This window comes from Anoplophora glabripennis, unplaced genomic scaffold (assembly GCF_000390285.2).
Source record: "Anoplophora glabripennis isolate ALB-LARVAE unplaced genomic scaffold, Agla_2.0 scaffold140, whole genome shotgun sequence".
NCBI lineage: Eukaryota > Metazoa > Arthropoda > Insecta > Coleoptera > Cerambycidae > Anoplophora > Anoplophora glabripennis.
The window spans coordinates 750,961-773,228 of NW_019416526.1; the positions used below are offsets into that span (position 1 = coordinate 750,961).

General features: G+C 34.1%; 1 protein-coding gene across 1 annotated transcript in view; it reads right to left on the reverse strand.

The window, feature by feature from the left end:
- Nucleotides 1–445: 445 nt before the first annotated feature.
- Nucleotides 446–22,268, reverse strand: part of LOC108905502 (cilia- and flagella-associated protein 43) — a 24,087-nt gene continuing 2,264 nt past the window's right edge. Inside the window, 16 exon segments of the mRNA XM_018708378.1 lie at nt 446–1,174; nt 2,073–2,384; nt 3,218–3,361; nt 3,451–3,723; nt 4,644–4,875; nt 6,862–7,056; nt 7,165–7,466; nt 8,864–9,283; nt 12,507–12,738; nt 14,837–15,344; nt 17,981–18,350; nt 18,413–18,730; nt 19,435–19,677; nt 20,980–21,252; nt 21,316–21,435; nt 21,569–21,782. Of these exon segments, the coding sequence (XP_018563894.1) occupies nt 995–1,174; nt 2,073–2,384; nt 3,218–3,361; nt 3,451–3,723; nt 4,644–4,875; nt 6,862–7,056; nt 7,165–7,466; nt 8,864–9,283; nt 12,507–12,738; nt 14,837–15,344; nt 17,981–18,350; nt 18,413–18,730; nt 19,435–19,677; nt 20,980–21,252; nt 21,316–21,435; nt 21,569–21,782 (4,336 nt within the window). The 3' untranslated portion in view covers nt 446–994.

Below are 22,268 nucleotides of genomic sequence, written 5' to 3' on the forward strand. Positions count from 1 at the left end.
GTAAATACAAGGAGGGCAGAGGTATGAGATTTTAGTTTAAATTCTTATTAATAAGCTGTTCGCCAAATTTATTTTAGTCTTTTCATTTAAATGTTAAATTGACAGTTAAATAGTGATTTCATATAAAAAATAAAACAATACTGGGCAAGCTTTTTGTTACATCATGTCATTTTGTGACAATATCTGCAAAGGTGATAAACACTCCATTGTTGTCAGACTCTAATATTCATTTTTTTTTGACTGAATTTAAATTCTAGTTTTGTAAAACCTGGAAATATCAGATTTTTTCACCTTTACCCAGAAATTTTTGTTATTAGGGAGAGATTCAAAAAATTCAGACAAAAATAGACTTACAAGATGTTGATCCCCGTGTATTATTATGTTTGTAATGATAGTAGTAGTAGTTTGTATTATGTTTTTAATGATAGTAAAATAAAATATTAGATGTTTTTAAAATAATGTTTATTGTCTGTTTAATTTCCTTAAATTTCATGTGTTAACATTTTCTAGTTCGATGGTACAGTGCAACTTATTTCATCTGAGCGATGAAGGTAGGCGATGCCTAGTGGCAAATTGGAGGGGCCCATGAAGCTCATTCAGTTCAGTGCTACTAGAGCAAATATAGTACGTTCTTGCATAGTTTTGACTGCGAAGGCAGAGAAGTTATAAATAATGAATTAATGAATAAATAAATATATCTTCAAGTAAATATGCGTAGCAGGAAATGTATCTATTGTACTTTAGTATCCATCTTTCGATACACAAATTTTTTATTTTGTACATCTCACCGATCAGATGAAATTGATTGAACCATACTTTTATGCGGCATGTGCAAGTCTAGAACAGGTAAGTATCTTTCAAGTAATAGAAGCATTTTTTCCCTCCATTTATGTCTAACCTTCTCTTATATTTTTTAAATTAGTAAAATGTAATATTTTCAGAAAATGAACAGTGCATAAAGAATAGCAAACATATATTTATAATAAACATGTAATTAATTGAGATTAATTAATTTATATTTAAAAGTTGGATAAGTTTTCAAGCGGAGTAATTCCAGCTCTGTCTGTAAAACTAAAATTTCACTGTGATTGTCCTGAATCTGCTGTATCAGGCTGCTTCTTTTAAGTAAGCCCTCCATCCTACAACAAATATAGTTTTTTTCTGAAAGATAAAACTAATAACCCATATTAACATCACATAACATTTTTTTCAATTTTGAAGGTTACTTTTGTTTATTTATTTATTATTTTTCAGTACAAATTTAATAATATTCATAACTTTAAGTAGTAATTTTTACATGTTTAGTGATGAGATGGCGTTCACTACGAATGGAGTGCTTTCATCGCATAATTCGTCATAGCAGTGGAAAACTCAGGATTTAATTGTAAAAAGCTATGATTCAAAAAATTCATGTACTGTGTGGAATACTTAACAAAAAATAATTGGGCCCTTTTTTGAAAAAAACTTTTTTCTAAATATTTTAAATACCTAATGAATTTGCAAATAAAATAGATGAGCTTTCTGTGGAAGAAAAATTCAACCTTCTCCTCCCTCCTGCGGTTAGGTTCTAATTAAGTCCCATAGCATTGCCGTGTTATCAGGCCTATTATGCCTCCCACTGTTCAAATCTATTCAGGAAGTAGCTTTGTACTTTTAACAAAGTCCAAAAGCTTCCTTCTTCTCTCAGCTCCTTGGGTTTCAAAAACGTTAGTGAACATTGTATTTATTTCATTTAATTATCAGTTTCCATTTAAGAACAGCGAAAATGATGAAAACATTCAAACTTTAGAATAACGGGTGAATATTTTTTTAAGAAACTTGATACAAACTGCAGTGAAGAGGTGTAAAATTCAGTGGCATAGCCACATTTTAAATAAACTCACTAACCAATACTTGTGTCATTTGACATGGATAAAAAATTAAATAAATATCAAGTAAGCTTTGATAACTTAATATAAACTGAAATGTTTCGTGATGCAATAGATATTTTTTAAAAAACTTGAATTAAATCGGATATCTTTATAAATTATAATTTGTAATTTTCCTTTTGTTAAATATTGTACTTGAGAAACCTCTGTTAGAAAAATTATTTAAGTTTACCTAGATTTCAGCACATCCTGTTCCTTATCTTGAAGTTCCTTATTCATAGTCATATTCAAATGGCACACATCGATGTTAAGACTGTGAATATCTTTATCTAACTTGGCATTGTCCTTTTTGTATGTTTTAATCATCTTTTCGAGCTTTTCATATTTTTCTGTTTTGCTCATAATACGGTTTTCGTAAGCCGCTATGATACGTTCCAGTTCTACTTCAAATGATTCTAGTTCAGTTTTACGTCCCAGAGCTTTTGCTTTCAAGTACTGTTGCATGTCTTTACCTAGCTGAAATTGTTATTTATTATTTTTATCTGTTACGGTACAGGGATATTCACATAACATTCTTTCCACTGCTTTCTGTCTTACTTTATTACTTACTAGACGAAAATGATATTGATCAAAAATTTATTTTGGAACACAAATCAATCTTATGATTTTTAAGCTCTGCATATTTTATATCTACTTAGGTATTTACTCTATATTTTTACATATTTTGTTAAAATGCTTTTTTAGGATTGCAGCAGTGTAAGATTAGTCAGATCTGTATCTAGGAATATACGCTATGTTTCTTTATTGTTTCCATCCTCCAGAAATATTATGCGTCCCTTGAAGATGAAGACGGAAAAGAGATATCATATTGAACAAGTATAAATAGTATACGTTTTATTCATGGAGCCACCCTTATATCTTAGTTTTTAATAGAAATGTTCTGACATATAATAAGAAATAGTTACAAAGGGTTGAAAATGCACAGAAAGAGGAAGTTGGATAATTGAAATGGAGTGAATTATTTGATGTATTATTTGGTTTGTTCTTTTATCTTCAATTTCTTGTGGATATTTTAGGGCAGATATATACTACATTTTTATTATTAACTGATAAAATATTTTTTTGAAATTGAATAATTTTATAAGAAACAAAAAGTAAAACGAAAAGCTTATCTAATTTTAATAGTTTTCAAGTTAAATTATGGAAAAGTAAAAAAAACTAAATATTTAGTTACCCATAACTTGAGAACACTTAAAGATATTTTCATTCATACCATGTACCTACTTTAATATTTAAATTTCATTCACTTCTTGCAGACCAGGAAAGGATCATTGTGAGGAGATACTCACCTTCACACTGTTTATGTCCTGAAGTTGTTCAGTGAGATCATTGATCGTTAATCTCAGTTTGCGATGCTCCCATTCAGTAACCATTATACTTCTCCGGAAAGCCATATTTTGCATGATGGTGTGAATTTTCTTATTACCTGCTTCCTAATATCATAAAATCGTTATAATAACTCAGTATTTTATTATAGGATCTGATAAGCTATTTTTTCATTAAAATAACAATGACAAATTACCAATATCAGTCTATTTATATCCTCGATTTCTTTCTTTGGTACTAAAATAGCATCCTGGAAGTCATTGATGACACCTGTGAGAGGTAACTCTACTAGACCCCTTCTTAAGACAATCTGCATTTGAATATTATGCATCAAGTGAAGATAATCTGTCCTGAGTTGTTGCAATTCTGCTGTTAATTTAACTAAGTTTTCTTTGTTTAAGTTGAGGCGCCTTTGGAAAGTGGCTATCGTCGCTTCACTGTCTGTTATTTGAACCTGATAAGCTCTTACCTAAATACAAGAACAAAGTATATTACAGTTTTTTTTTCATTGTATTATAAAATTTGTACAGTGCTCATAGAATTACCCTGGAATTGCCATTTACTGTTCTAAATTCCAAACCATTTGAATTGATGGCGTCATCAATCAAAAACGCATGAAACTTGTGTGAAAATTTAGGTGAATTTAGAGAAAACAATAACATATAATTAATAATATGAGTAGTTAATATTATAGGAGGAAAAAACAAACATGCAAGAATAATGATATTTAAAAAAAATGAATATGAACATTTTTTGACCAACTATTTCCTTAAAAACACTATTTATCAATTGTTGTATATAAATGGTTGTAAAAATATTAGGGGATAATAAAAACATTAAAAATAAGACTGAAAAAATGTAAAAAAACCTAACTACAAATAATAAGTTATTATAAAATGTCACTGAAATAGATCTTAGCGTTCGCTACCAGATTGTCAAAAACTAAAATATAAAGTTATTGCAGCAAATTCATTTTTTTAGAAAGTATGGCTAAAATTTGGTGTTAACGCTGCAAAATTGTTTAGTTTTGTCAGACACTCCCGAGTGAAATTTAGATTTTTTTAAATATTAGAGTTGCAGTATAACAACAGTACTTCTTTCTAAATCTTAATGTTTTATCTTGAATGATTTTGGAGACATCTAGGAAAAAAAAATTCCAAGGGCTTGTCTTTCAAAGCTTGTAACTGTCTTAAGAGGCATTTCTTCGCCTATGTATTTATACAACTCTTCTTTGTTGCTAGTCATAGAATCCGCAAGTGAAATAATGCAAGATAATTTCGAGATATCCTGTGTATTTTTAGATTTTGGTGAGCCGCTACAAATAATACAAAAGGTGTTTCCGAGCACCTACTAGATTTCTGTTTTATAAAATTGTTTTTGGTTACCTACCCTGATTTCATAGTCTATTCGCAATCTCCGATGTTTGCAAATGTGACTGTAAGTACTTTCATCAACCGTTGGCGGTAAACCCACGAACTGGTCCAGCTGATCCAGTGCCCTCATGTAGTCCAAACAGTCGCTGGTGAGTATGGGTAATCTCTCCTGAGATACGATGCACTTGGCAAGTTCGTACAAGACAGTAAAACTAGTTATTTGTCGGAAGTTCACCTTTGGCCTCTTCCTGAAAAATATTTTTAGAATTTTCAATGAGTGTTTCACTATATAACGACCATTAGAATATTTTTTTTTGTTCCATCCTGTTAGCATTTTCATTCATGGATTAATTAATAAATAATGATATTTTATATGCAGAATGTTGATAAAATGGTTTCTAAATATTTAAGAAATTAATAAAACAACTTACACTACCGAATTTTTCTACGGCGCACCACAGCAGACTTATGACCTTCGATAGAAAGCGTAAAGGACGAATTTTCGTTTATATCAATGTGTCCTATTGCAAGCTACAGTGTGCCGATGTTAATGGAATCCTGCTGACAAGAATCGAGCACCGACGTCCCATGTGCCTGAGAACATAGAGATGGTACCGACATCAGCAGGAACCACAAAGCTGAGGTCGCTGTCACCAAAAACAAAATTCCGGCAGTTATTCTAAGAAAAAATATATAGACTGACGGGGGAAGGCAACGCCATCTCATTCATATGCATCAGACTCAGATGAAGTAAAACATTTTTTCCCTGCCAAATGAGGAGACTGAGATCAGATAAGATGTTGCATCTCGACTCTCGACCAATCGACCAATACCGAACTGACTTAATGCCACTGCGGATAATCGCTGCACTGCGATGACCAAAAGTGCAGTGAATGCCGTCACTTCCCGGAGTGCACAAAAGTACGCGAGGCTCCCTAAAATGCACAAATTGCATAGTACCGCATCACGCCAGCTACAGGGATTGCCCTAGCACTCGTAAATCGACAGTTAGCAAAGAGCCTGCTGAAGTAACCAAGAAACCGACAGCCACAGATAACAGCCTTAGTAGTAATACCTATCACCTCTCAAGACGACTATGACGAAGATCATCGCAGAAGCCGCGAAGCAAATAAAGACTGTCGTCGCGGCGTCCAAGAGGGGAAAAGTCGCTGATGTAGCCAACATTCTGACGCATATGCGATGTTTGCGTTTATCGCCAACATATCTTCTCTGTTGCAGGGATATATGATTCCTCCCCAACCAATGCGGTTCCTTCTAAAATGTAGACGGATTCGGAAGGAGGAAGAACAAACTGGCCCCTTGCTTTGATAGACGTAGACATAACGGCACTTCAAGAGACCAAGCTTGGGCACCTGGTGTATGATACACTTGATGCCCGTGCAAAGCTATGATAGCCAACGTTGCCGTTGGAAGGCCAGAAGTACTCGATATCGTTTTATTCACGGTAATGATGATGGTCGCCGATCTGAAGACGCACTACGAGGAAGCGGCCAAACACGCTTCCACTTTCCTAATCTTAGGACACGAGTGAGCTGGCGCGGAAATCGCCACTAATACGGGAATCAGCTAGGAGCAATTCCACGCCAAAATTCAACAAATCTGTGGACCCATTCCTGTCATCTGTGATGAAGTGGACACACCGCTTTGGAAATCAGCACCACCAGGTGAAATAACTCCTATGTTGCAGGAGTTGATTTAAAACGATAGAAACAATAGAAAATCGATCGGTGCAGCCTTTCTTTTATAAAAGTGGCAGGTTAGGTCTATGCAGAATTTTTTAACAAAAAGAAAATATTCGTATGGCGAGTGGCACTAGACTTTGACAGAACAAATTCATATCGTGAAAAATTATCTCGGAAGGAACATTCAAATTGAAAAAAATTTTCATTGTTCCTACGAAATTTTTGTCAATTTATCAATTCACTGAATGTAAATTGAACACGTATACAATGCATTCCACCAATGAAATTTAATTTTAAATTAAGGAAATATAAACAAATAAAGCGAGCCAACATTTTAAGCTCACTGTATAGGTATGTATATAGTAATTTTTAAGTGGTACCTAATAAGGTTGAAAGGTAGATACCTATATTCATTCTCAATTCAAAAATATATTCATTTTTTGTTTACTAATTATCATTTATCTTCTTAGTTGTTGGAGATAGACAGTTTTCATTGGAATGCACTGCATTTTTTTTCATTTACATATTTACTTGTAATATTTGACGGCTAGCTCCTGCAAAACTGGCGATGCTTCCTGAAAATCCTTTTTAAAAGATTTCTCTAATATCTTTTCTTTTAACAGTAGGTTCTCTAGACTAGTCCTACATTCCGACATATTTTCTTGGACAAAATTAATTGTTTTCTTTAAGTTGGCTATGGTTTGTTCTGTATTTGCCATTATTTTTCTGGAATTACAAAAATTTGTTACTGTGTATACAATTTAAGTAATTTTGATTGACTCAATTCATTACTCTAAAAGTAGTATAATAGGTACTTTTCGGTAAAACCCTTACTTCAGTTCTTCTTTCTTCAGAAACATGTTAGTTCTCTCATCCTCTATACATCTGTTCCTATTAATTATCAGATGCTCCTGAGCGATTGATGACAATATCTGCATCTTGTAGTCTACCATGTCTTTGACCTTTTGATTGAATTTCCGGACGGAGTCCCTCAAGAAGGTGGTGACTTTTGTAAATTCCCCGTCAAGTAAATTTTTGTACCTCTCTCGTTCGCTATTAAGAAATGCCACTTTCTCTTCGTAGTCTTTTATGGAACGCAAGTCTTCCTCGTTATACATCTCTGGTTGTTTATCAGTCTAAAATAGATACATTAGAAATTACATAGGTATAAGGGAAAATGCACTAATTACATTAAAAAGTGGCATCGAACTTTATTCCAAATGCCAAAAATAACTCGTATTCAAAGTAATTTTCAATTTTGACTTCAATTGAGACCGAGAATGTAATTAGTGTGTGGTCCTGCACAAAATAGATCCACGTTGTTATAAAATAGACATACTCGTACATACAGGGTGTAAGTTGTATATTACAAGGGCGTAAGATTAACAGTTTTCAAAATACAGCGAGTATTAGTATTGGGGAGTTTCATCACAACGTGACAACAGCGCTTAACCCAATGTTGCACACCACGTGTGCACGCGGCAGACTTGTCCTACGGAATAACAAAAATATAAACAACTATTATTGTGAAACATTTAATAAATTTCAAGACAATTGTTTTCCAGTTTTTAAAATAAAATGTATCGATTTTGTATTATGATAAGATAGTGTTGTGCTTAAATTTTAGCTCGAATTTTAGTAATTATTAATCTTTTAAAACAGGAACTTTTAATCAAATCAATTTGAAAAATATGTAATTAAAGTACCCAAAGATTCACGTCGTCCAAATAATCCTACGTATTAAAAATAATTTAGGTACTTAGGTACCAAAAAAGTAAAGTTCAGTAATTTTTAAATGCACAAGTACAAAACACTACATACATACGCACGACACCTTCGAATCCGATTTTTCGCGCACTCGAAAATACTCGGATTTATCTCTATTTGATGGGCAGCTGCAAAAATTCGTTCTCGCAAGTCTTGGACTGTCAAATTCCAGATACCAACTGAACTGCGTATTGTTGGACACCTTAGTACCTCGTGTTAACCGCCGCGCCGTTGTCACCTTGCTCGATATGAATTTTATCGAATTTTAAATTTATTACGTTAGTTATTATTTAGAATCAAGCATAAAAAAGTTCAAAAAAGTGATAAACATTGTATTTTATGGTATTCTATGCACACAGTTATGTCAATATTCCTTAATTAATCGAACTTTTGTACATCAAGTTGGAGATTTTGGTAATTTTTTTAGTGTTTTCTATCGTCTGTTAAAATTAAGACAATTAATTGGAACTCCGTTTAGACAAGAAAAACGATATTTATTATAAGAACATTCATTTAAACTACAGAAAAGAACGACTTATAGATATATTTAAAAGAGATATCCAGGTATATTTCGAAACAGAATATCCTACGCATATCCAAATTAGTATTGTTCATTTGGGTTTATGGATATATGATAAATATCCATGGACAGAAAATCGGATATCCATCATGGGTAGCGATTTGTATAAATATTTAAATACTCGACATCAAACGACTAAGTTGGACACTTAAAACTATTTATTTTGATTTTATAAAAGATTATTACCATGCATTTCGGTATTGGTACATCTTTCTTTAGTTCATCCTCCCATTTCACCTCTAAAACCCCATTCATCATGGCCATCAGAGCTCTTTCCCTGAAATCATCAGCAAGTAAGGCCAAGCGAATCCGTTCTTCCTCCGCCGCTTTTGCATCCAAAATAGCTTGTTCGCTTGGTGAAATGTAAGGAGTTATGGACAGCTCGTGATCGAATACTTTTGTGATCATTTCAGGTATTTCCAGTTGCGACCACTGGGGATCGACTACGTTCAGACTGACCTTGTTTTCGGAGAAGTAGTTGTGTTCTGATATTATATGGCGCAGTCTATCGTTCCTCTCTTTTATGACTGCCATTTCTCTTTGCTTCGCCGCAACCAAGTCTTCAAAGGCTTTGTTGTATGTCAGTTTTAATTGCAGCATGTCGCGCTGGAATAAATAGGTATAATAAGGGAAAATATTGCTCTTAATTTCCAGTTAAGCAGAGCTGGGTAGGTATGAATACAAAAAGTATTTAATCCATGAATAATATGGAAGTAAACAATATGTGGCTTCAACAAGGTGGTGCATGTCACACCGCTCACGAAACTGGATTTATTGCGAACACATTTTAGAGGGAGACTTTTTTCACGAAACGGTAATGATAACTGGCCGACAAGATCGTGCGATTTAACGGCCCTCGATTGCTTTCTATAGGGTTACCTACGTGAAAAGTAAGGCATACACGAACAATCCATGAACTATTCATGATTTGAAAAATGAGATAATCCGACCCGTAATTCAAGAGAATCCATCACAAATGTGTTTGGACGTCATCACACACTTTGCTAAAAGGTTTGTGTCGTCGCAAAGAAGCCGCAGAGGCTATTTAACAAATATTGTTTTCACATTTAATTGTAATAGATCATATAAAATATTACTGCAAAGATATTAAAATTTTCTCATTCACTGTGTATTTTATCTACAAAATCCGGTAGCTATTACTTTATTAAAGAATTTTTATTAAGTATTTTCTTATAATTGAGAAATATATATGTAACAACGATAAGACAATAGGGTTGTTGACTATTTTTTTTTTAATATACTTATCAGAGTAAAAATAATGTCAAAGGTTCAATTTTTGGAATAAAATCCCTGACAATAAGCTGAGAAATATTTTCAAGGATTTAAAATAATCAGATAAGTACCTTATTTATACCATCACATTTTACAGAAAAAAATATATTCATCAGTATAGTCTTTCCGAAGTCAGTTGAACATGTATAAAAACGCCTAGCAATAAAATTTAATGAGTTTCATAGGCGTCCCTAAAAAAATTTTCTGCTACAGGTAAAAAAATTATAATACTTCGTATACAGGTTGAGCCACCAGTAACGCCTCGGTCGCTAGGGACCAAACGGCAAATGTTACAGAAACCTGTTTAGGTGGGTATGTGTAGGTTGATTACGGCTACATTTTAAAAATATTTTATACAGGTTGTCCAGGAAAAGCGTACCATATCAAAGTTATGTATTTTTAAATGGAACACCCTGAATTTTACTGCATTTTTAAAAGCACCATAAAAAAATAGGTGAACTTTATTAAAGGTTCTGCATACTTACAGTTTGTGAGATATTTCAATTTTAGTGAAAATGCAGGCTTAGGGTAGAAATTTAATATTTGCAATAAAAAAATTATTTTAAGAAAGCAGTTTTAGAGGGTCTATTATAGATCCTTGAAGTTATAAATTGTTATACTTGTCGTCACTTAGTATTATACAGGGTGTTCAAAAAACTGCCGAATACTTCTCTCAACTTTAAACAGCAATAACTTGGTTATTTTAAATGGGACACCCAGTATATTTTTACTTTGGGAGTTAGGAAATTTAAAACTCTTTCAAACTGTATATAGGTTCCCTATACCTATCTCTAACGGTATTGGAGATATTTGTGCCGTTTCGTTTTTTGTCGAATTTTTTTGTAAGAAGTATCCACGTGTCTTTATCGAGGTCTTTATTGAATTATTTTGGGTTCTTCTTGATGACGTCTCTAAATATAAGGAGAAAATGTGAATGCAATTAGCTGGCACACCTGCACATTTTTCATATTCAGTGAGAAATTATATAAATCGAAAATTTAGTAATAAATGAATAGGTAGCAATGGTCCATGTCAGGTGTCCAAACCTCCCGTAATGGACTTCTTTGTTTCGGGTTATATAAAAAATCTTGTACACAGTGTTCCACCTACTCTTGCGATGCATCTCTAATCTTTCCCTTCAATATCATCGCAAGTACTAGGTGGAACATTGTGTACAAGATTTTTTATATAGCTCGCAACAAAGAAGTCCANGGGGAGGAGGGGGAATGAAATTCTTACGTAATAAAATAATCTACATTAATTATAGCTATAAGTAAACCTAAAATGTGACAACTGCGACTGAGCTAAATTTTATTCGTGGGTTTTTCGTGACCAAAAAAGTCGATATTCATTTTTTTCAGGCAGGATGGTAGTGTAGACAAATTTGCTTGAGACTATTTTTCTTAGTATACGAGTATATGTATTTATACTATAACAAATATATTAATAAATGTTATAATTAGAGGTCGTAAAGCATCATGAATTTTCTTGTTCTAGCCAGTCAAAAAAAAAAATAATATTATTTCCTAATAAATGAACTTTGTATAATTTGGTACGACAAATCCAAATCCGTCATCTTTGTCTACCATTATTCTAATGGTCGAAACATGCTTCACAAAGTCGGCCTTTTAAAACAATTTTCAGTATTATAAATTGCAAAAATTGTTTATTATAATGTTATAGCTTGAAATATTCAAATTTCACAAAATGTTTTTTTTTTATAATAAAAACATGTTTTTTCTTATTTCCTACTTACCCTATGAAATGCGTTTTTTTGTAATTTTCTTGGAAATTTTAACTATTATTTCAAGCTATGAAATTATAATAAACAATTTTCGCAGTTTATAATGCTGAAAATTGTGTTAAAAGGCTGAATTTGTGATGCATGTTCAACCCTTAGAAAAATGATAGACAAATTTTGGATTTGTCATGGCAAATTATATAAAGTTAATTTATTAGAAATAAAAAAAAATTTTGGCTGGCTAAAACAAGAAAATTAGGTTATTTAAAGGTCAGATCATAAGAATTCGTTGCAATGATAATTTCCCAAAATCCACATTACCTAAGCTTTCATTTGACTCCTGGTCCATTTTTCTACCTCAACTGTAAGTCGAGATATTTAATTTTGGCACACCCCCCTCTCAAAATAGTACTGTGTGCAATCTTCAACTGGGCGTATACATTTCTACCACTTCCACGTTCACTTCGAGCAGACCTGTATATGTGTATGGCTAAATTAATATGGGAACAAGTTTTTCAAACATTTCAATGCCGACTTACTGCGTCAGAGACTGAACCTGGTACATACTGCCAACCTCTTGGTTCTTCAATTGAGATCGGAAAGACTATACCCACTTGTGTATTCATAAAGACCCTATTATTTACAATATACTATTTCCGAGTATCGAACCCTGAACACAAAATGAGAAATATGCATATTGAATACTATCAAATAAATAAGTATCTATTACTTGCATCTATGAATTGTACTGTACTCGAGTAATACCCAATTCTACACTTAAATTTAGTTGCTTACCTCTGAAATTATCTGCTCGAGATGGCACTGGTGGAAGGCATTTATTTCTCTCTGATCGTAATGGGCAGGATTTACTTTTATGTAGAATTGCACAGCTGTGCCCGATAGTGCAACCTGTGTTTCTGTAGTTTGAGCCGACGGTGTCTCTTCTATATTGGTGCCCATAAGCTTGGTTGAATTTTCGTAGTCGTCTAGTTTAAAACACAGCGGCTGGGAGTATTCCTCTAACTCACTGTAAATTATTATTTCCTTGTCTTAGTTGTATCTCCTATTTATCTACATACTAGAGTAAAAAAAAATGATAAAGCGTTAACCATAAATTCGTTAGTTGAAAAGGTAATGGGATGTTTCTCAAGGCGTTTTTATGTGTAATTTTCAGTGAATTTATAGCAGCCTTTTGACGAGAGATACAGAAAATCGCGTAAGTACTATAACCATAATCACACCCAGCAGAATGCTTTCCCAAAACTCCACTTTTTGGGAAAACAGCTTGCGTTAACATCTGTGAAACAATGATTTCTGACTACCAAGACGTCATGAAATGCATCATTGAAAACAGCCGATCGAGTGAATATCGTGCAAAAGGTGAACCACGCCAGTAACTCAAAAATCAACGTCATGTTGACAGTTTTCTTTGATTATAGTCAAAGATAATTATTGTGGCATAGTGCAATATTCAACCTACTCCAGTCGGGTTAGACAAAAAAAGGGCTTAACCGGGAAAAAATTAGGGACCACAATTTTATTGTTCTAACCTTTAGGGGGGGGGGGGGTCAACAGCAGTGTAAATTCAGAATCGCGACTGAATTCCACCCCTGCGTCAGCCGCCATCTTGAATTTAAGGAAAAATCGTTTTTGCTGAATATCTCGGCCATTTTCAACTTTACAACAAAAATAGTAAGGACTTATGGTGTTGCAAATGCCATTTCCTACAATTTCTTTTATTACAAATTTTAGATCGATATTTTTCAAGTTAAGGGGGAAAATAGTGAATAGTGGAAAGTATAATTATTGAATTATCTCGTTTGTTATTGACTATACGACATAAATATACATAAACAAAGTTGGAAAGAATTATATTTTCTACAATTTTGATCTCTTTGATTTTTTCGCTACTACCAAAATTTAAGGTCCTACGCCTATGGCAAGCCTAACTAAACTCAAGGGATCAACATTCCATAGGCCTGACGTCTCCGCAAGCGTAGGACCTTAAATGTTGGTAGTAGCGAAAAAATCAAAGAGATCAAAATTGTAGAAAATATAATTCTTTCCAACTTTGTTTATGTACATTTATGTCGTAAAGTCAATAACAAACGAGATAATTCAATAATTATACTTTGTCACTATTTTCCCCCTTAACTTGAAAAATATCGATCGCACGATAAAATTTGTAATAAAAGAAGTTGTAGGAAATCGCATTTGCAACAACTTAAGTCCTTACCATTTTGGTTGTAAAGTTGAAAATGGCCGAGATATTGAGCAAAAACGATTTTTCCTTAAATTCAAGATGGCGGCTGACGCAGGGGTGGAATTCAGTCGCGATTCTGAATTTACACTACTATTGACCCCATCTAAAGGTTAGAATAATAAAATTGTGGTCCCTAATTTTTTCCCGGTTAAATGACAACCCGACTGGGCTAACCGGTCAAAATGTTAACAAGGAATATTATTCGGGTGTTAAGCGTTGTTTGCATGATGCTATTTGCCGCAAAAGGCCGGAATTATGGACAGGTAACTCTTGGTATTTGCATCATGATAATAACTTTTCAGCATTGATAATTCGAGACCATTTCGCAAAAAATTCAACTCATATTGTTCCGTAACCACCGTATTCGCCTGATTTAGCACCGAGTGACTTCTGGCTATTCTTTAAACTCAAAAGACCACTCCGTGGACACCGCTTCGACTCGAACGAGGAAATAAAAGCCGAATCGATGGAACCATTGAAGGCCATTCCGGAAAGGACTTTTCAGACTGTTTTGAGAGTTGGAAAAAACGTTGGCATTGTGCATGGTGTCGGGTGGGGATTACTTTGAAGGCGATGAAATTGATTTGGTAGCATAAAAATTTTTTATTTTTTAAACAAATTCACCTTATTTTTTGGATAACTGGTTGATAATTTTAAAAAAGGAATTTAATAAGAACTTAAAAACAGTAAATATTACTTAGGTTAAAAAACAGGGTTGCTGGACAAGGAGGAAGGTAATAATATTTCCTCTCATGAAAGGGTAAAAGCCATGTATTGTTACGTTCTTAATGTTTTTCATTTGAATATCTTATTCATCGTTATGAGGAGTGAATGGTTAAAAAAAGTCAATATCAAGTCTTACTCTTTGTTGATAATCATCCAAGGCGAAAAATTATCCGGGAGCTTGAGGAACTGTTCTACTTTTCTCTGCTCCTGAACCCAGGTCAACTGTCTATCCTCAGTCGGGCTTGGAGGAAGTAGAGGAAAATTGGTGACCTCCGTTCTGCTGAAAATACCATATACCATTTGTGTTTTAACTTCCATGGGATGCCAGCAGTTTTCCATCAGATACTTTGAAACTTTATCTTGGGCTTCTATCAGGGCCTTCAGGTAGATTTCGGTGCTCTTGCATTCCCCTTTGTTGATGTCTCTCTTATAGTTGTAAAGCGCTGTGTCCAGATAGAATTCCGACATATCTAGCTTTTCATTGTCGGGACCGTTTATGTTCTGGGTTACCAGTTCCTGCAGTTGCGACTGAATCATTCCGAATTCTAACAGAATGTCTTCCTTTTCGGCCGCGCATATTTCTTTTTCCCTTTCGTTGTGTAATATCTGCTCGACTTCCAACCATGTCATGTTTTTGAATTGTTCTTGAAAATAAATACTTATAGATAACAGAAAAATATACAGGGTGTACATATAAGTGCAAATAAAGTAAGAAGATGATTCCTCGTTGATTACTAAGGGGGTCTTTCATGTAAAAAATCTCCTCGCTCCCTCCCTGTTGATTTATGAACCTTCAAACGGGGAGAGAAAAATTTAGTCTTGTTTTTTTTTCTTAAAAATCGAGAAAATTTGCCTACTCTCAAAAAGGGGCAGAAGTAACCACTCCTACTACCCTAATTCCTTGCGTAACTTGTTTTTATCGTCGATATGGTAATTTAAAAATCTGTTTTAGACAACTTTAGAATTGTTTAAAACAAATTTAATTTAATGTAAAGTTTTCGAACTTTTATGTAGCTTAGGTTATGAAATTAACAGTACTATAATTATTGTAATCATACTATCGTGTGTCCCAAAATTCACAAAAGATTTGCGCCATTTGCGCGGTACAGTGTTGCCAACGAAAAAAGGAAGACAGCGTGCCAGCTGAACAGAAGAACAACGCGTTTTCATTGTTGAGCGATATTTTAAAAATAATGTAGGTCTGACAGCTACAGTTCGTAGAAAAAATGGTTGGAAAAGTGATTTAACTTCATCAACTGTGAAGAGATTAATTGAAAAATTCAGGGATACTGGATCAATTAGCATCTTAAACACTTTGGCCGTCCTTCAACATGCCGTTCAACACAAAACACCGAAGCAGTTCATGAGAGTGTTGCTGAGAGCAACATCAATTCGGTACCGTGGTCAAAAATTGGAAATTTCGAAAAGCTCTTTACAGCATATTCTCACGAAAGATTTTCATCTGAATGCTTACAATGGTAAATTGACTCAAGAACTGAAGCCTGCCGACTACGCAGAGGGAAGAGAGTTCGTTGAATGGATTATGGAACAAGTGGATGCTGATTTTGGGAACAAAATCATCTTCAGCGATGAAGCTCAATTCCATCTTGATAGCTTCGTTAATCGATAAAATTATCCCATTTGGAGTTCAAAAACTCCACGAGTGATTGTTGAGAAACAAATGATTCCATATTGCGTCACTGTTTGGTGCTCATTTTGAGCTGGAGGCATCACTGGATCACTTTTCTTCGAAAATGCTGTTGATCAGGCAATAAAGTTAATGGTGGTAACACGATAATCCAATCTGTCCAAAATACAGGGCGTCCCGAAATTCATGCAACAAAATTTGGTCATAGATTCTAAAGACAAATTTAGGGGACTCTTATTTTTGTCTTTTTGCCAACTGGCCCCCACTTTCGAAGTTACAGCCCCCTGAAATATGCCCCTAAGAAGTCTTTTTTATATCTCAAAACCATGTTGTACGAGAATCACTAAATTTGGTACACAGGGGTTTTATGACATGTGGAATCTCGCAGTGCTACGCTTTTTTTGCGAGAAACCCCCTTAAGACACTTTTTCGTGGGTTCCCTTGTCTTTGGAATCAGAAAAATTTGGTCGCAAATTTGATTTTTTTTAATTATTAGTTAGCTAGAAAGCCATTGAATTTAGAAACTTTTTTGTCCCTTGATATTTGTTTCGTAAAACGCAATGTTTTAGAGGAAAATGGGGAATCACGATATGCATTCGATCACATTTTGACATTTTTCTCGAAAACATTGCGCTTCACGAAAAAAGTATAAACAGACAAAAATTTTCCAAATTTAATGGCTTTCTAGGGGACTGATAATTTTTAAGAAATTTAAATATGCGACCAAATTTTTTTGGGTCCAAAAACAAGGGAGCCCACGAAAAATTGTCTTAAGGGGGTTCCCCGCCAAAAAACGTTGCACCATCAGATTCCACATGTCATAAAACCCCTGTGTACCTACCAAATTTAGTGATTCTCGTACAACAGGGTTCAGAGATATAAAAAAAGATTATTCTTAGAGGCGGACTTCAGGGGGCTGTAACTTCGAAAGAGGGGGCCACTTGGCAAAAATAAAAACTACGGGGTCCCCTAAATTTGTCCTAAGAATCTGTGACCAAATAATTGTTGCATAAATTTCGGGACACCCTGCATATGGATGTAGACGACATGTGGTTGATCAGAATTGACCATCCAGATCATTCAATTTACGCTGACTTTTTTTGAGATTTTTTAAGGTCTAGGGTTTATGCCAACAAGCCCACGGCCACCCACGCGTTGAATAAGGAAACTGAGAGCTATAGCAACGAAATTCAACCCCACTTATGCAAGACAGTCATGGAAAATTTCGACAAAAGAGTGTGTGTGTGCCAGCAAAGGATTGGAGGCCATTTATATGATATGCTATTCCATAGTTAACTTTATAATGTATACTTTATGAATCAATAAAATATTTACAATTTTTAAATAAAAACCTGTGTTTTCTATGAAAATTACTTCTTGCGTAAATTTTGGGACATCCTTTATATGTAAGGCTACTTATGTACTGCGCACGAGAACAAGTGGAAAATATCGACATGGTGCGGCCAAATTTAGAAATCACAGAAAAACAAAAAGTAGGCAATAAAAAAATGTTCATTTTAATATTCACATGCAGATCACAATCTGTATCCATTTAATTTTCAAAGAGGAAATCCCTCCCTAATTTTTTCGCGCTTACTTATAAACAGCCTGTATTGGTTCTGTTTCACTTACGATCTGGTTTGAATCCTATCGTAGGCCTCTTAAACATCAACGCGAATTTCGTTGAGTTCATTTGCTCCTCAATTGCATACTTCTGGTCAACGTCGATTACGTTTTTCTGCAGTTTCGTACAAACCACAACATTGTCTCTTCCTAAAGATAGAATGTATTTTCCAAGGGGATGTACGCACGCCTTCCTGACGCCACCTAGGTACCTGTGATTGGGCAAGGCCATTCCAACTTCTTCTTTAAAAGTGCTGTTTCTGACAATGACGAAACCATCATAGCCCCACGTTACGGCATGAAATTTCGTCAAATGTAAGTCGTATTTTCGTAGAAGGTGGCCGGTTTTTATTTCGGAATGCAGATGAGCCACATCGTCCTATAAAAAAATGATGCCAATAGAAATAAAAGTTTTATACAGAATAAATAGGTTTCACCCACCCCTCTTTTCAGTTCTAATTCGTGTATATTCCTGGAATTGAAAGGTAATGCGTAAATAAACTTGTCCCTGTTAAATTTGTTCGTAGGGACTAGTCTGTGATAGAGGAATTCTTTATCCTCAAGCTTGTACTCCTTTACAGTGATGTGGTCTGCGGTAACGATGCAATACCTGATTATTTTGTCTCCTGCCAAATATTTTTCGGTGACAGGAATAACAAACAGCCGGTGGCAATTTCTGGAGGCCACTAACATGTAGTCCACGATCTGACAGTTAGTGTTGATGCAAGTTACTATCTTCATTTGCGTTCCCGGAATTCCCTAAAAGTGTCATTGGTTAAATTTAAACTACTTCATTCCGATCAGTAGTGACTTCTTAAAACTTGTTTTCCATTATAAAAATTTACATTAAGGCATATGGTACAAATTGGAATTTAGAATTTGAGGGCCAAGTGATATATTTTTTTATAGAGCCCAAGGAAAGTAAACGAAAAAAGGAGGAAACCTCGACAAAATTCACTCTAAGCTGAATTTTTGCACAGACGTTCTTTGAGGTGTCCCAAACCCAAATCCGCAAAAATCACAAAAATCACAAGATATTGAAAGTCAAAGTGTTTTGCAAATATATCGCGTTCTAATCATCGGACATCCTTAAAGTCATGTGAAAGTTGCACGAAATTTAATTATCTACAAGATTGGTCCCTTGCAATTTTTTCCGAAACCTCCCCCTTTTCGATATATTTCAGGTCTATCGAAGAAATATTCGTGAAAAACCTTGTTTTTTGGAAACTTTGACCTTGAAAAGGCCTGAGTTTCGAGAAAAAATACAAAGGACCAATCTTGCACATAATTAAATTCTCAACAACTCTCACCTGATGGATGTCTAATGCATAGAACACGAGATATTTGCAAAAAATTTTCACCTTCAATATTTTGGGTAGATATGTTCTGATTTTTGTAATTTTTCCATATTTGAGTTTGGGACATCTCAAAGAACGTCTGGGAATTAATTTGATTACACTTACCTCAATTAAAAAGAATTCACCAATATCTAGAAAACCCGCAATAATAACACGCCCTACTTCAAAAAATTTTATGGTTCCTATAGGATTCTTTGTCAAGTTAAATGAAGTCATTATTGTCAGTTTTTCTGGATTAAATACAGAAATTAACTCCAAAAGTCCATTATCGTAACCCACAGCAACATACGGAAAATCAGGATTTTCCGCAATGGCACATACTTTATATTTCAATTCCATTTGGTTAATCTGAAATAAGGATACTTATACTTTATAGTCTTTGATGGCACATTCAAAATATACAATAACAGAATAAATTAATGCACGAGAAGACTGATAACTGTAAATACATTTGTAGTAAAAGACAAAGGCAATGACAAAGAAAAAAACTACGAAGCTTTTCTTTATCTTAAGCCATTCTTCTGCCATTCCTCTGACTTTATTTTTTGAGTAACGTAACACCGCGCCACAGAAAAAAGTGGGCTGTGCCGTTTAGACTAGTAAATCCCATAGTACTTTCAGCTGCTGAATCCGAATCTAAAGTCACAATTCCCGGATCGGTTCTTGTTTTGATCCCGACATCGAGAAATTCTTTTAGAAACCCTTCAAACAGACTTGAGTTTTTTTTTGTTTTCGAAAAATACTATACTGGTCTGGTCTACAGCCAAGCCCACTTTTTTTTTTGTTTAACCACGGGCCACTTAGGATGAAGGTAAAGAAGTCAATAACTTTTTCCATCTATAATTTCTAATCCTTGAAAAATTGAAAAGATATTTCCATTTTTAACTAGATAGAAAGAGTATTCCAGGGAACATGCAGCAACCACATATTTCTAAGATAAAACAATTCAGTTTAAGTCAGCTTACCTTAGTCCAAAAATGCTTCTTATTTACCCCCTCGTTTTGAAAATATCCCTCCATCTATATGTCAATTTTGCACGAAAAATTAGTTTTGTCAGTTTTTCTTAAAGCTGATAGACTTCGAGTAGAAAAAGAAAGCTTGGTTGTGAAAAAATAGGGGCATAAAATACCAGATTTATTTTTTTTTGTTTTCTTCTTTACCTTAGACATGAGGTTTGCAAAATAAATAAATATTGGAGATGAGGGTCAATTATAGCAGACTTGTATCTCCTCTTCTTACTTAAGATGTAGCAAATTTAAAATAAACTGACTAGAGGTATTTTTCGTGAAAAATCTACAGATAAATCAGAAATTCAGTTATGTTTCTTAAAAGACCAAAAAAAAGGTAACGAGGGTAAAATACGTAAACTTCCTTTTGTACGCCGCTGATGTAGGAAATAAAATGTTTGAAGATTATTTTTATTGATTCCCATGCCATTATCAGGTGTACCAAATTTGATGTAGGTGCCTGATGTCGGTTGGCAGATGCTAAAGAAAAACCATTTCAAAAGTAAAACTTTAACACCTGTTTTAAACGAAACAGTTTCGGACTAAGTTGACATAAATTCAATTGTTTTTACCAAGAGTAGCTCGTGGTTGCTATATGACTTCAGTTTTCCTGGACATACTATAAGTAACAGCAGTTCTTTACCAAGTCTCCATTGCTAGTCTGGTAGAGACTCAAAATTCCGTTCTGTCGCAGTCCCACAAAATACTTCCCTGCCGGATATATCATGCAAATATCACTAAACAGATTTTCATTATTCTTCAAGTAAACCATCTCTTCTGTATTGCTCAACTTGACAATATTTTCATCTTCTGTCACAGCTATTATGTAATCAGATTTGTTAGATGCCATAAATTTTAAACTTTTCTCTAATGGAATCCTCCAGTCAAGCTCCCACAAGCCAGATTTTTTGTAGTGCTGAAAACCAAAGGAACGTGTAAGAAACAGGTAAAATGAACTACGGATGTAATTAATACTAACTCGAATTTCATTGTTTGGTCCGAACACAGCAAGGCCTCCTTTATACCAACAGAAAGAAGTAGGAGCGTTTCCTTCCAGCTTTTCTTCTATTACCTTTTCCAAATACGTCTCGTTCACCATCTGAAATAATCTGTCAAATTTATTGCTACCAGTATCTGTTAAGAAGATCAGATTTTACTTTGATAAGTTTTCACCAAATTTCAAATAAATGGAAACAAATTGAAATATAAAATTAACTGATGTGATTACTCACGTTATAAATGCTTCCTTTGACGTCTAATACGTACAATCCTCCTTCTGTAGTCCACAGTGTGTCTAGAAATTTCAAGTGCGTCTCTTTCTTGGGAAGCTCAATTTCATGTTCTGCTAGCACTGCTGCTTTGCAACAGGTGAATACATCCCATAATATCAAATTGTTGTGAGATCGACATATTTGTGATACGTATACTGGCTTACTCCAGTTGCATCTGTTAACAATAATTCAACAACTATTATGTACTGGTACTGAAGTACGTGCTTTTAATTACAGCTTGGAAACAGCTTTTGAAATCCAGTTACTGTAGTAACTTCTTTAATCTTTGGATGTACAAGTGAATCATGTGATTATTTAGAAAATACGTACGCTTTACAAAAATTTTGAATTCATTGATTGTATTTTTAGACCAGGCGGTATCTGTTTTGGTTTGGGTGAATCGTATATCCACGGAGATTTTTGGCTTTTTGTCTTTCAAATATCACTAGAAATGAAAATTTTTCTATGCGCATAAAAAAAACGTGGGCTTAACTTTTGGCGGCACAATATATTAAAAAAATTCGAAAAATGTCATATTTTTCTTCCTATTTAATTATGTATCTTTTCAAGAGTTGATTTTAGGCGAAAATCGAAGAGGAAAAAAATGTTTGCAATTAAATTTTTTACAAAACATGTCTAGTTACAAATCGAATGAATCATG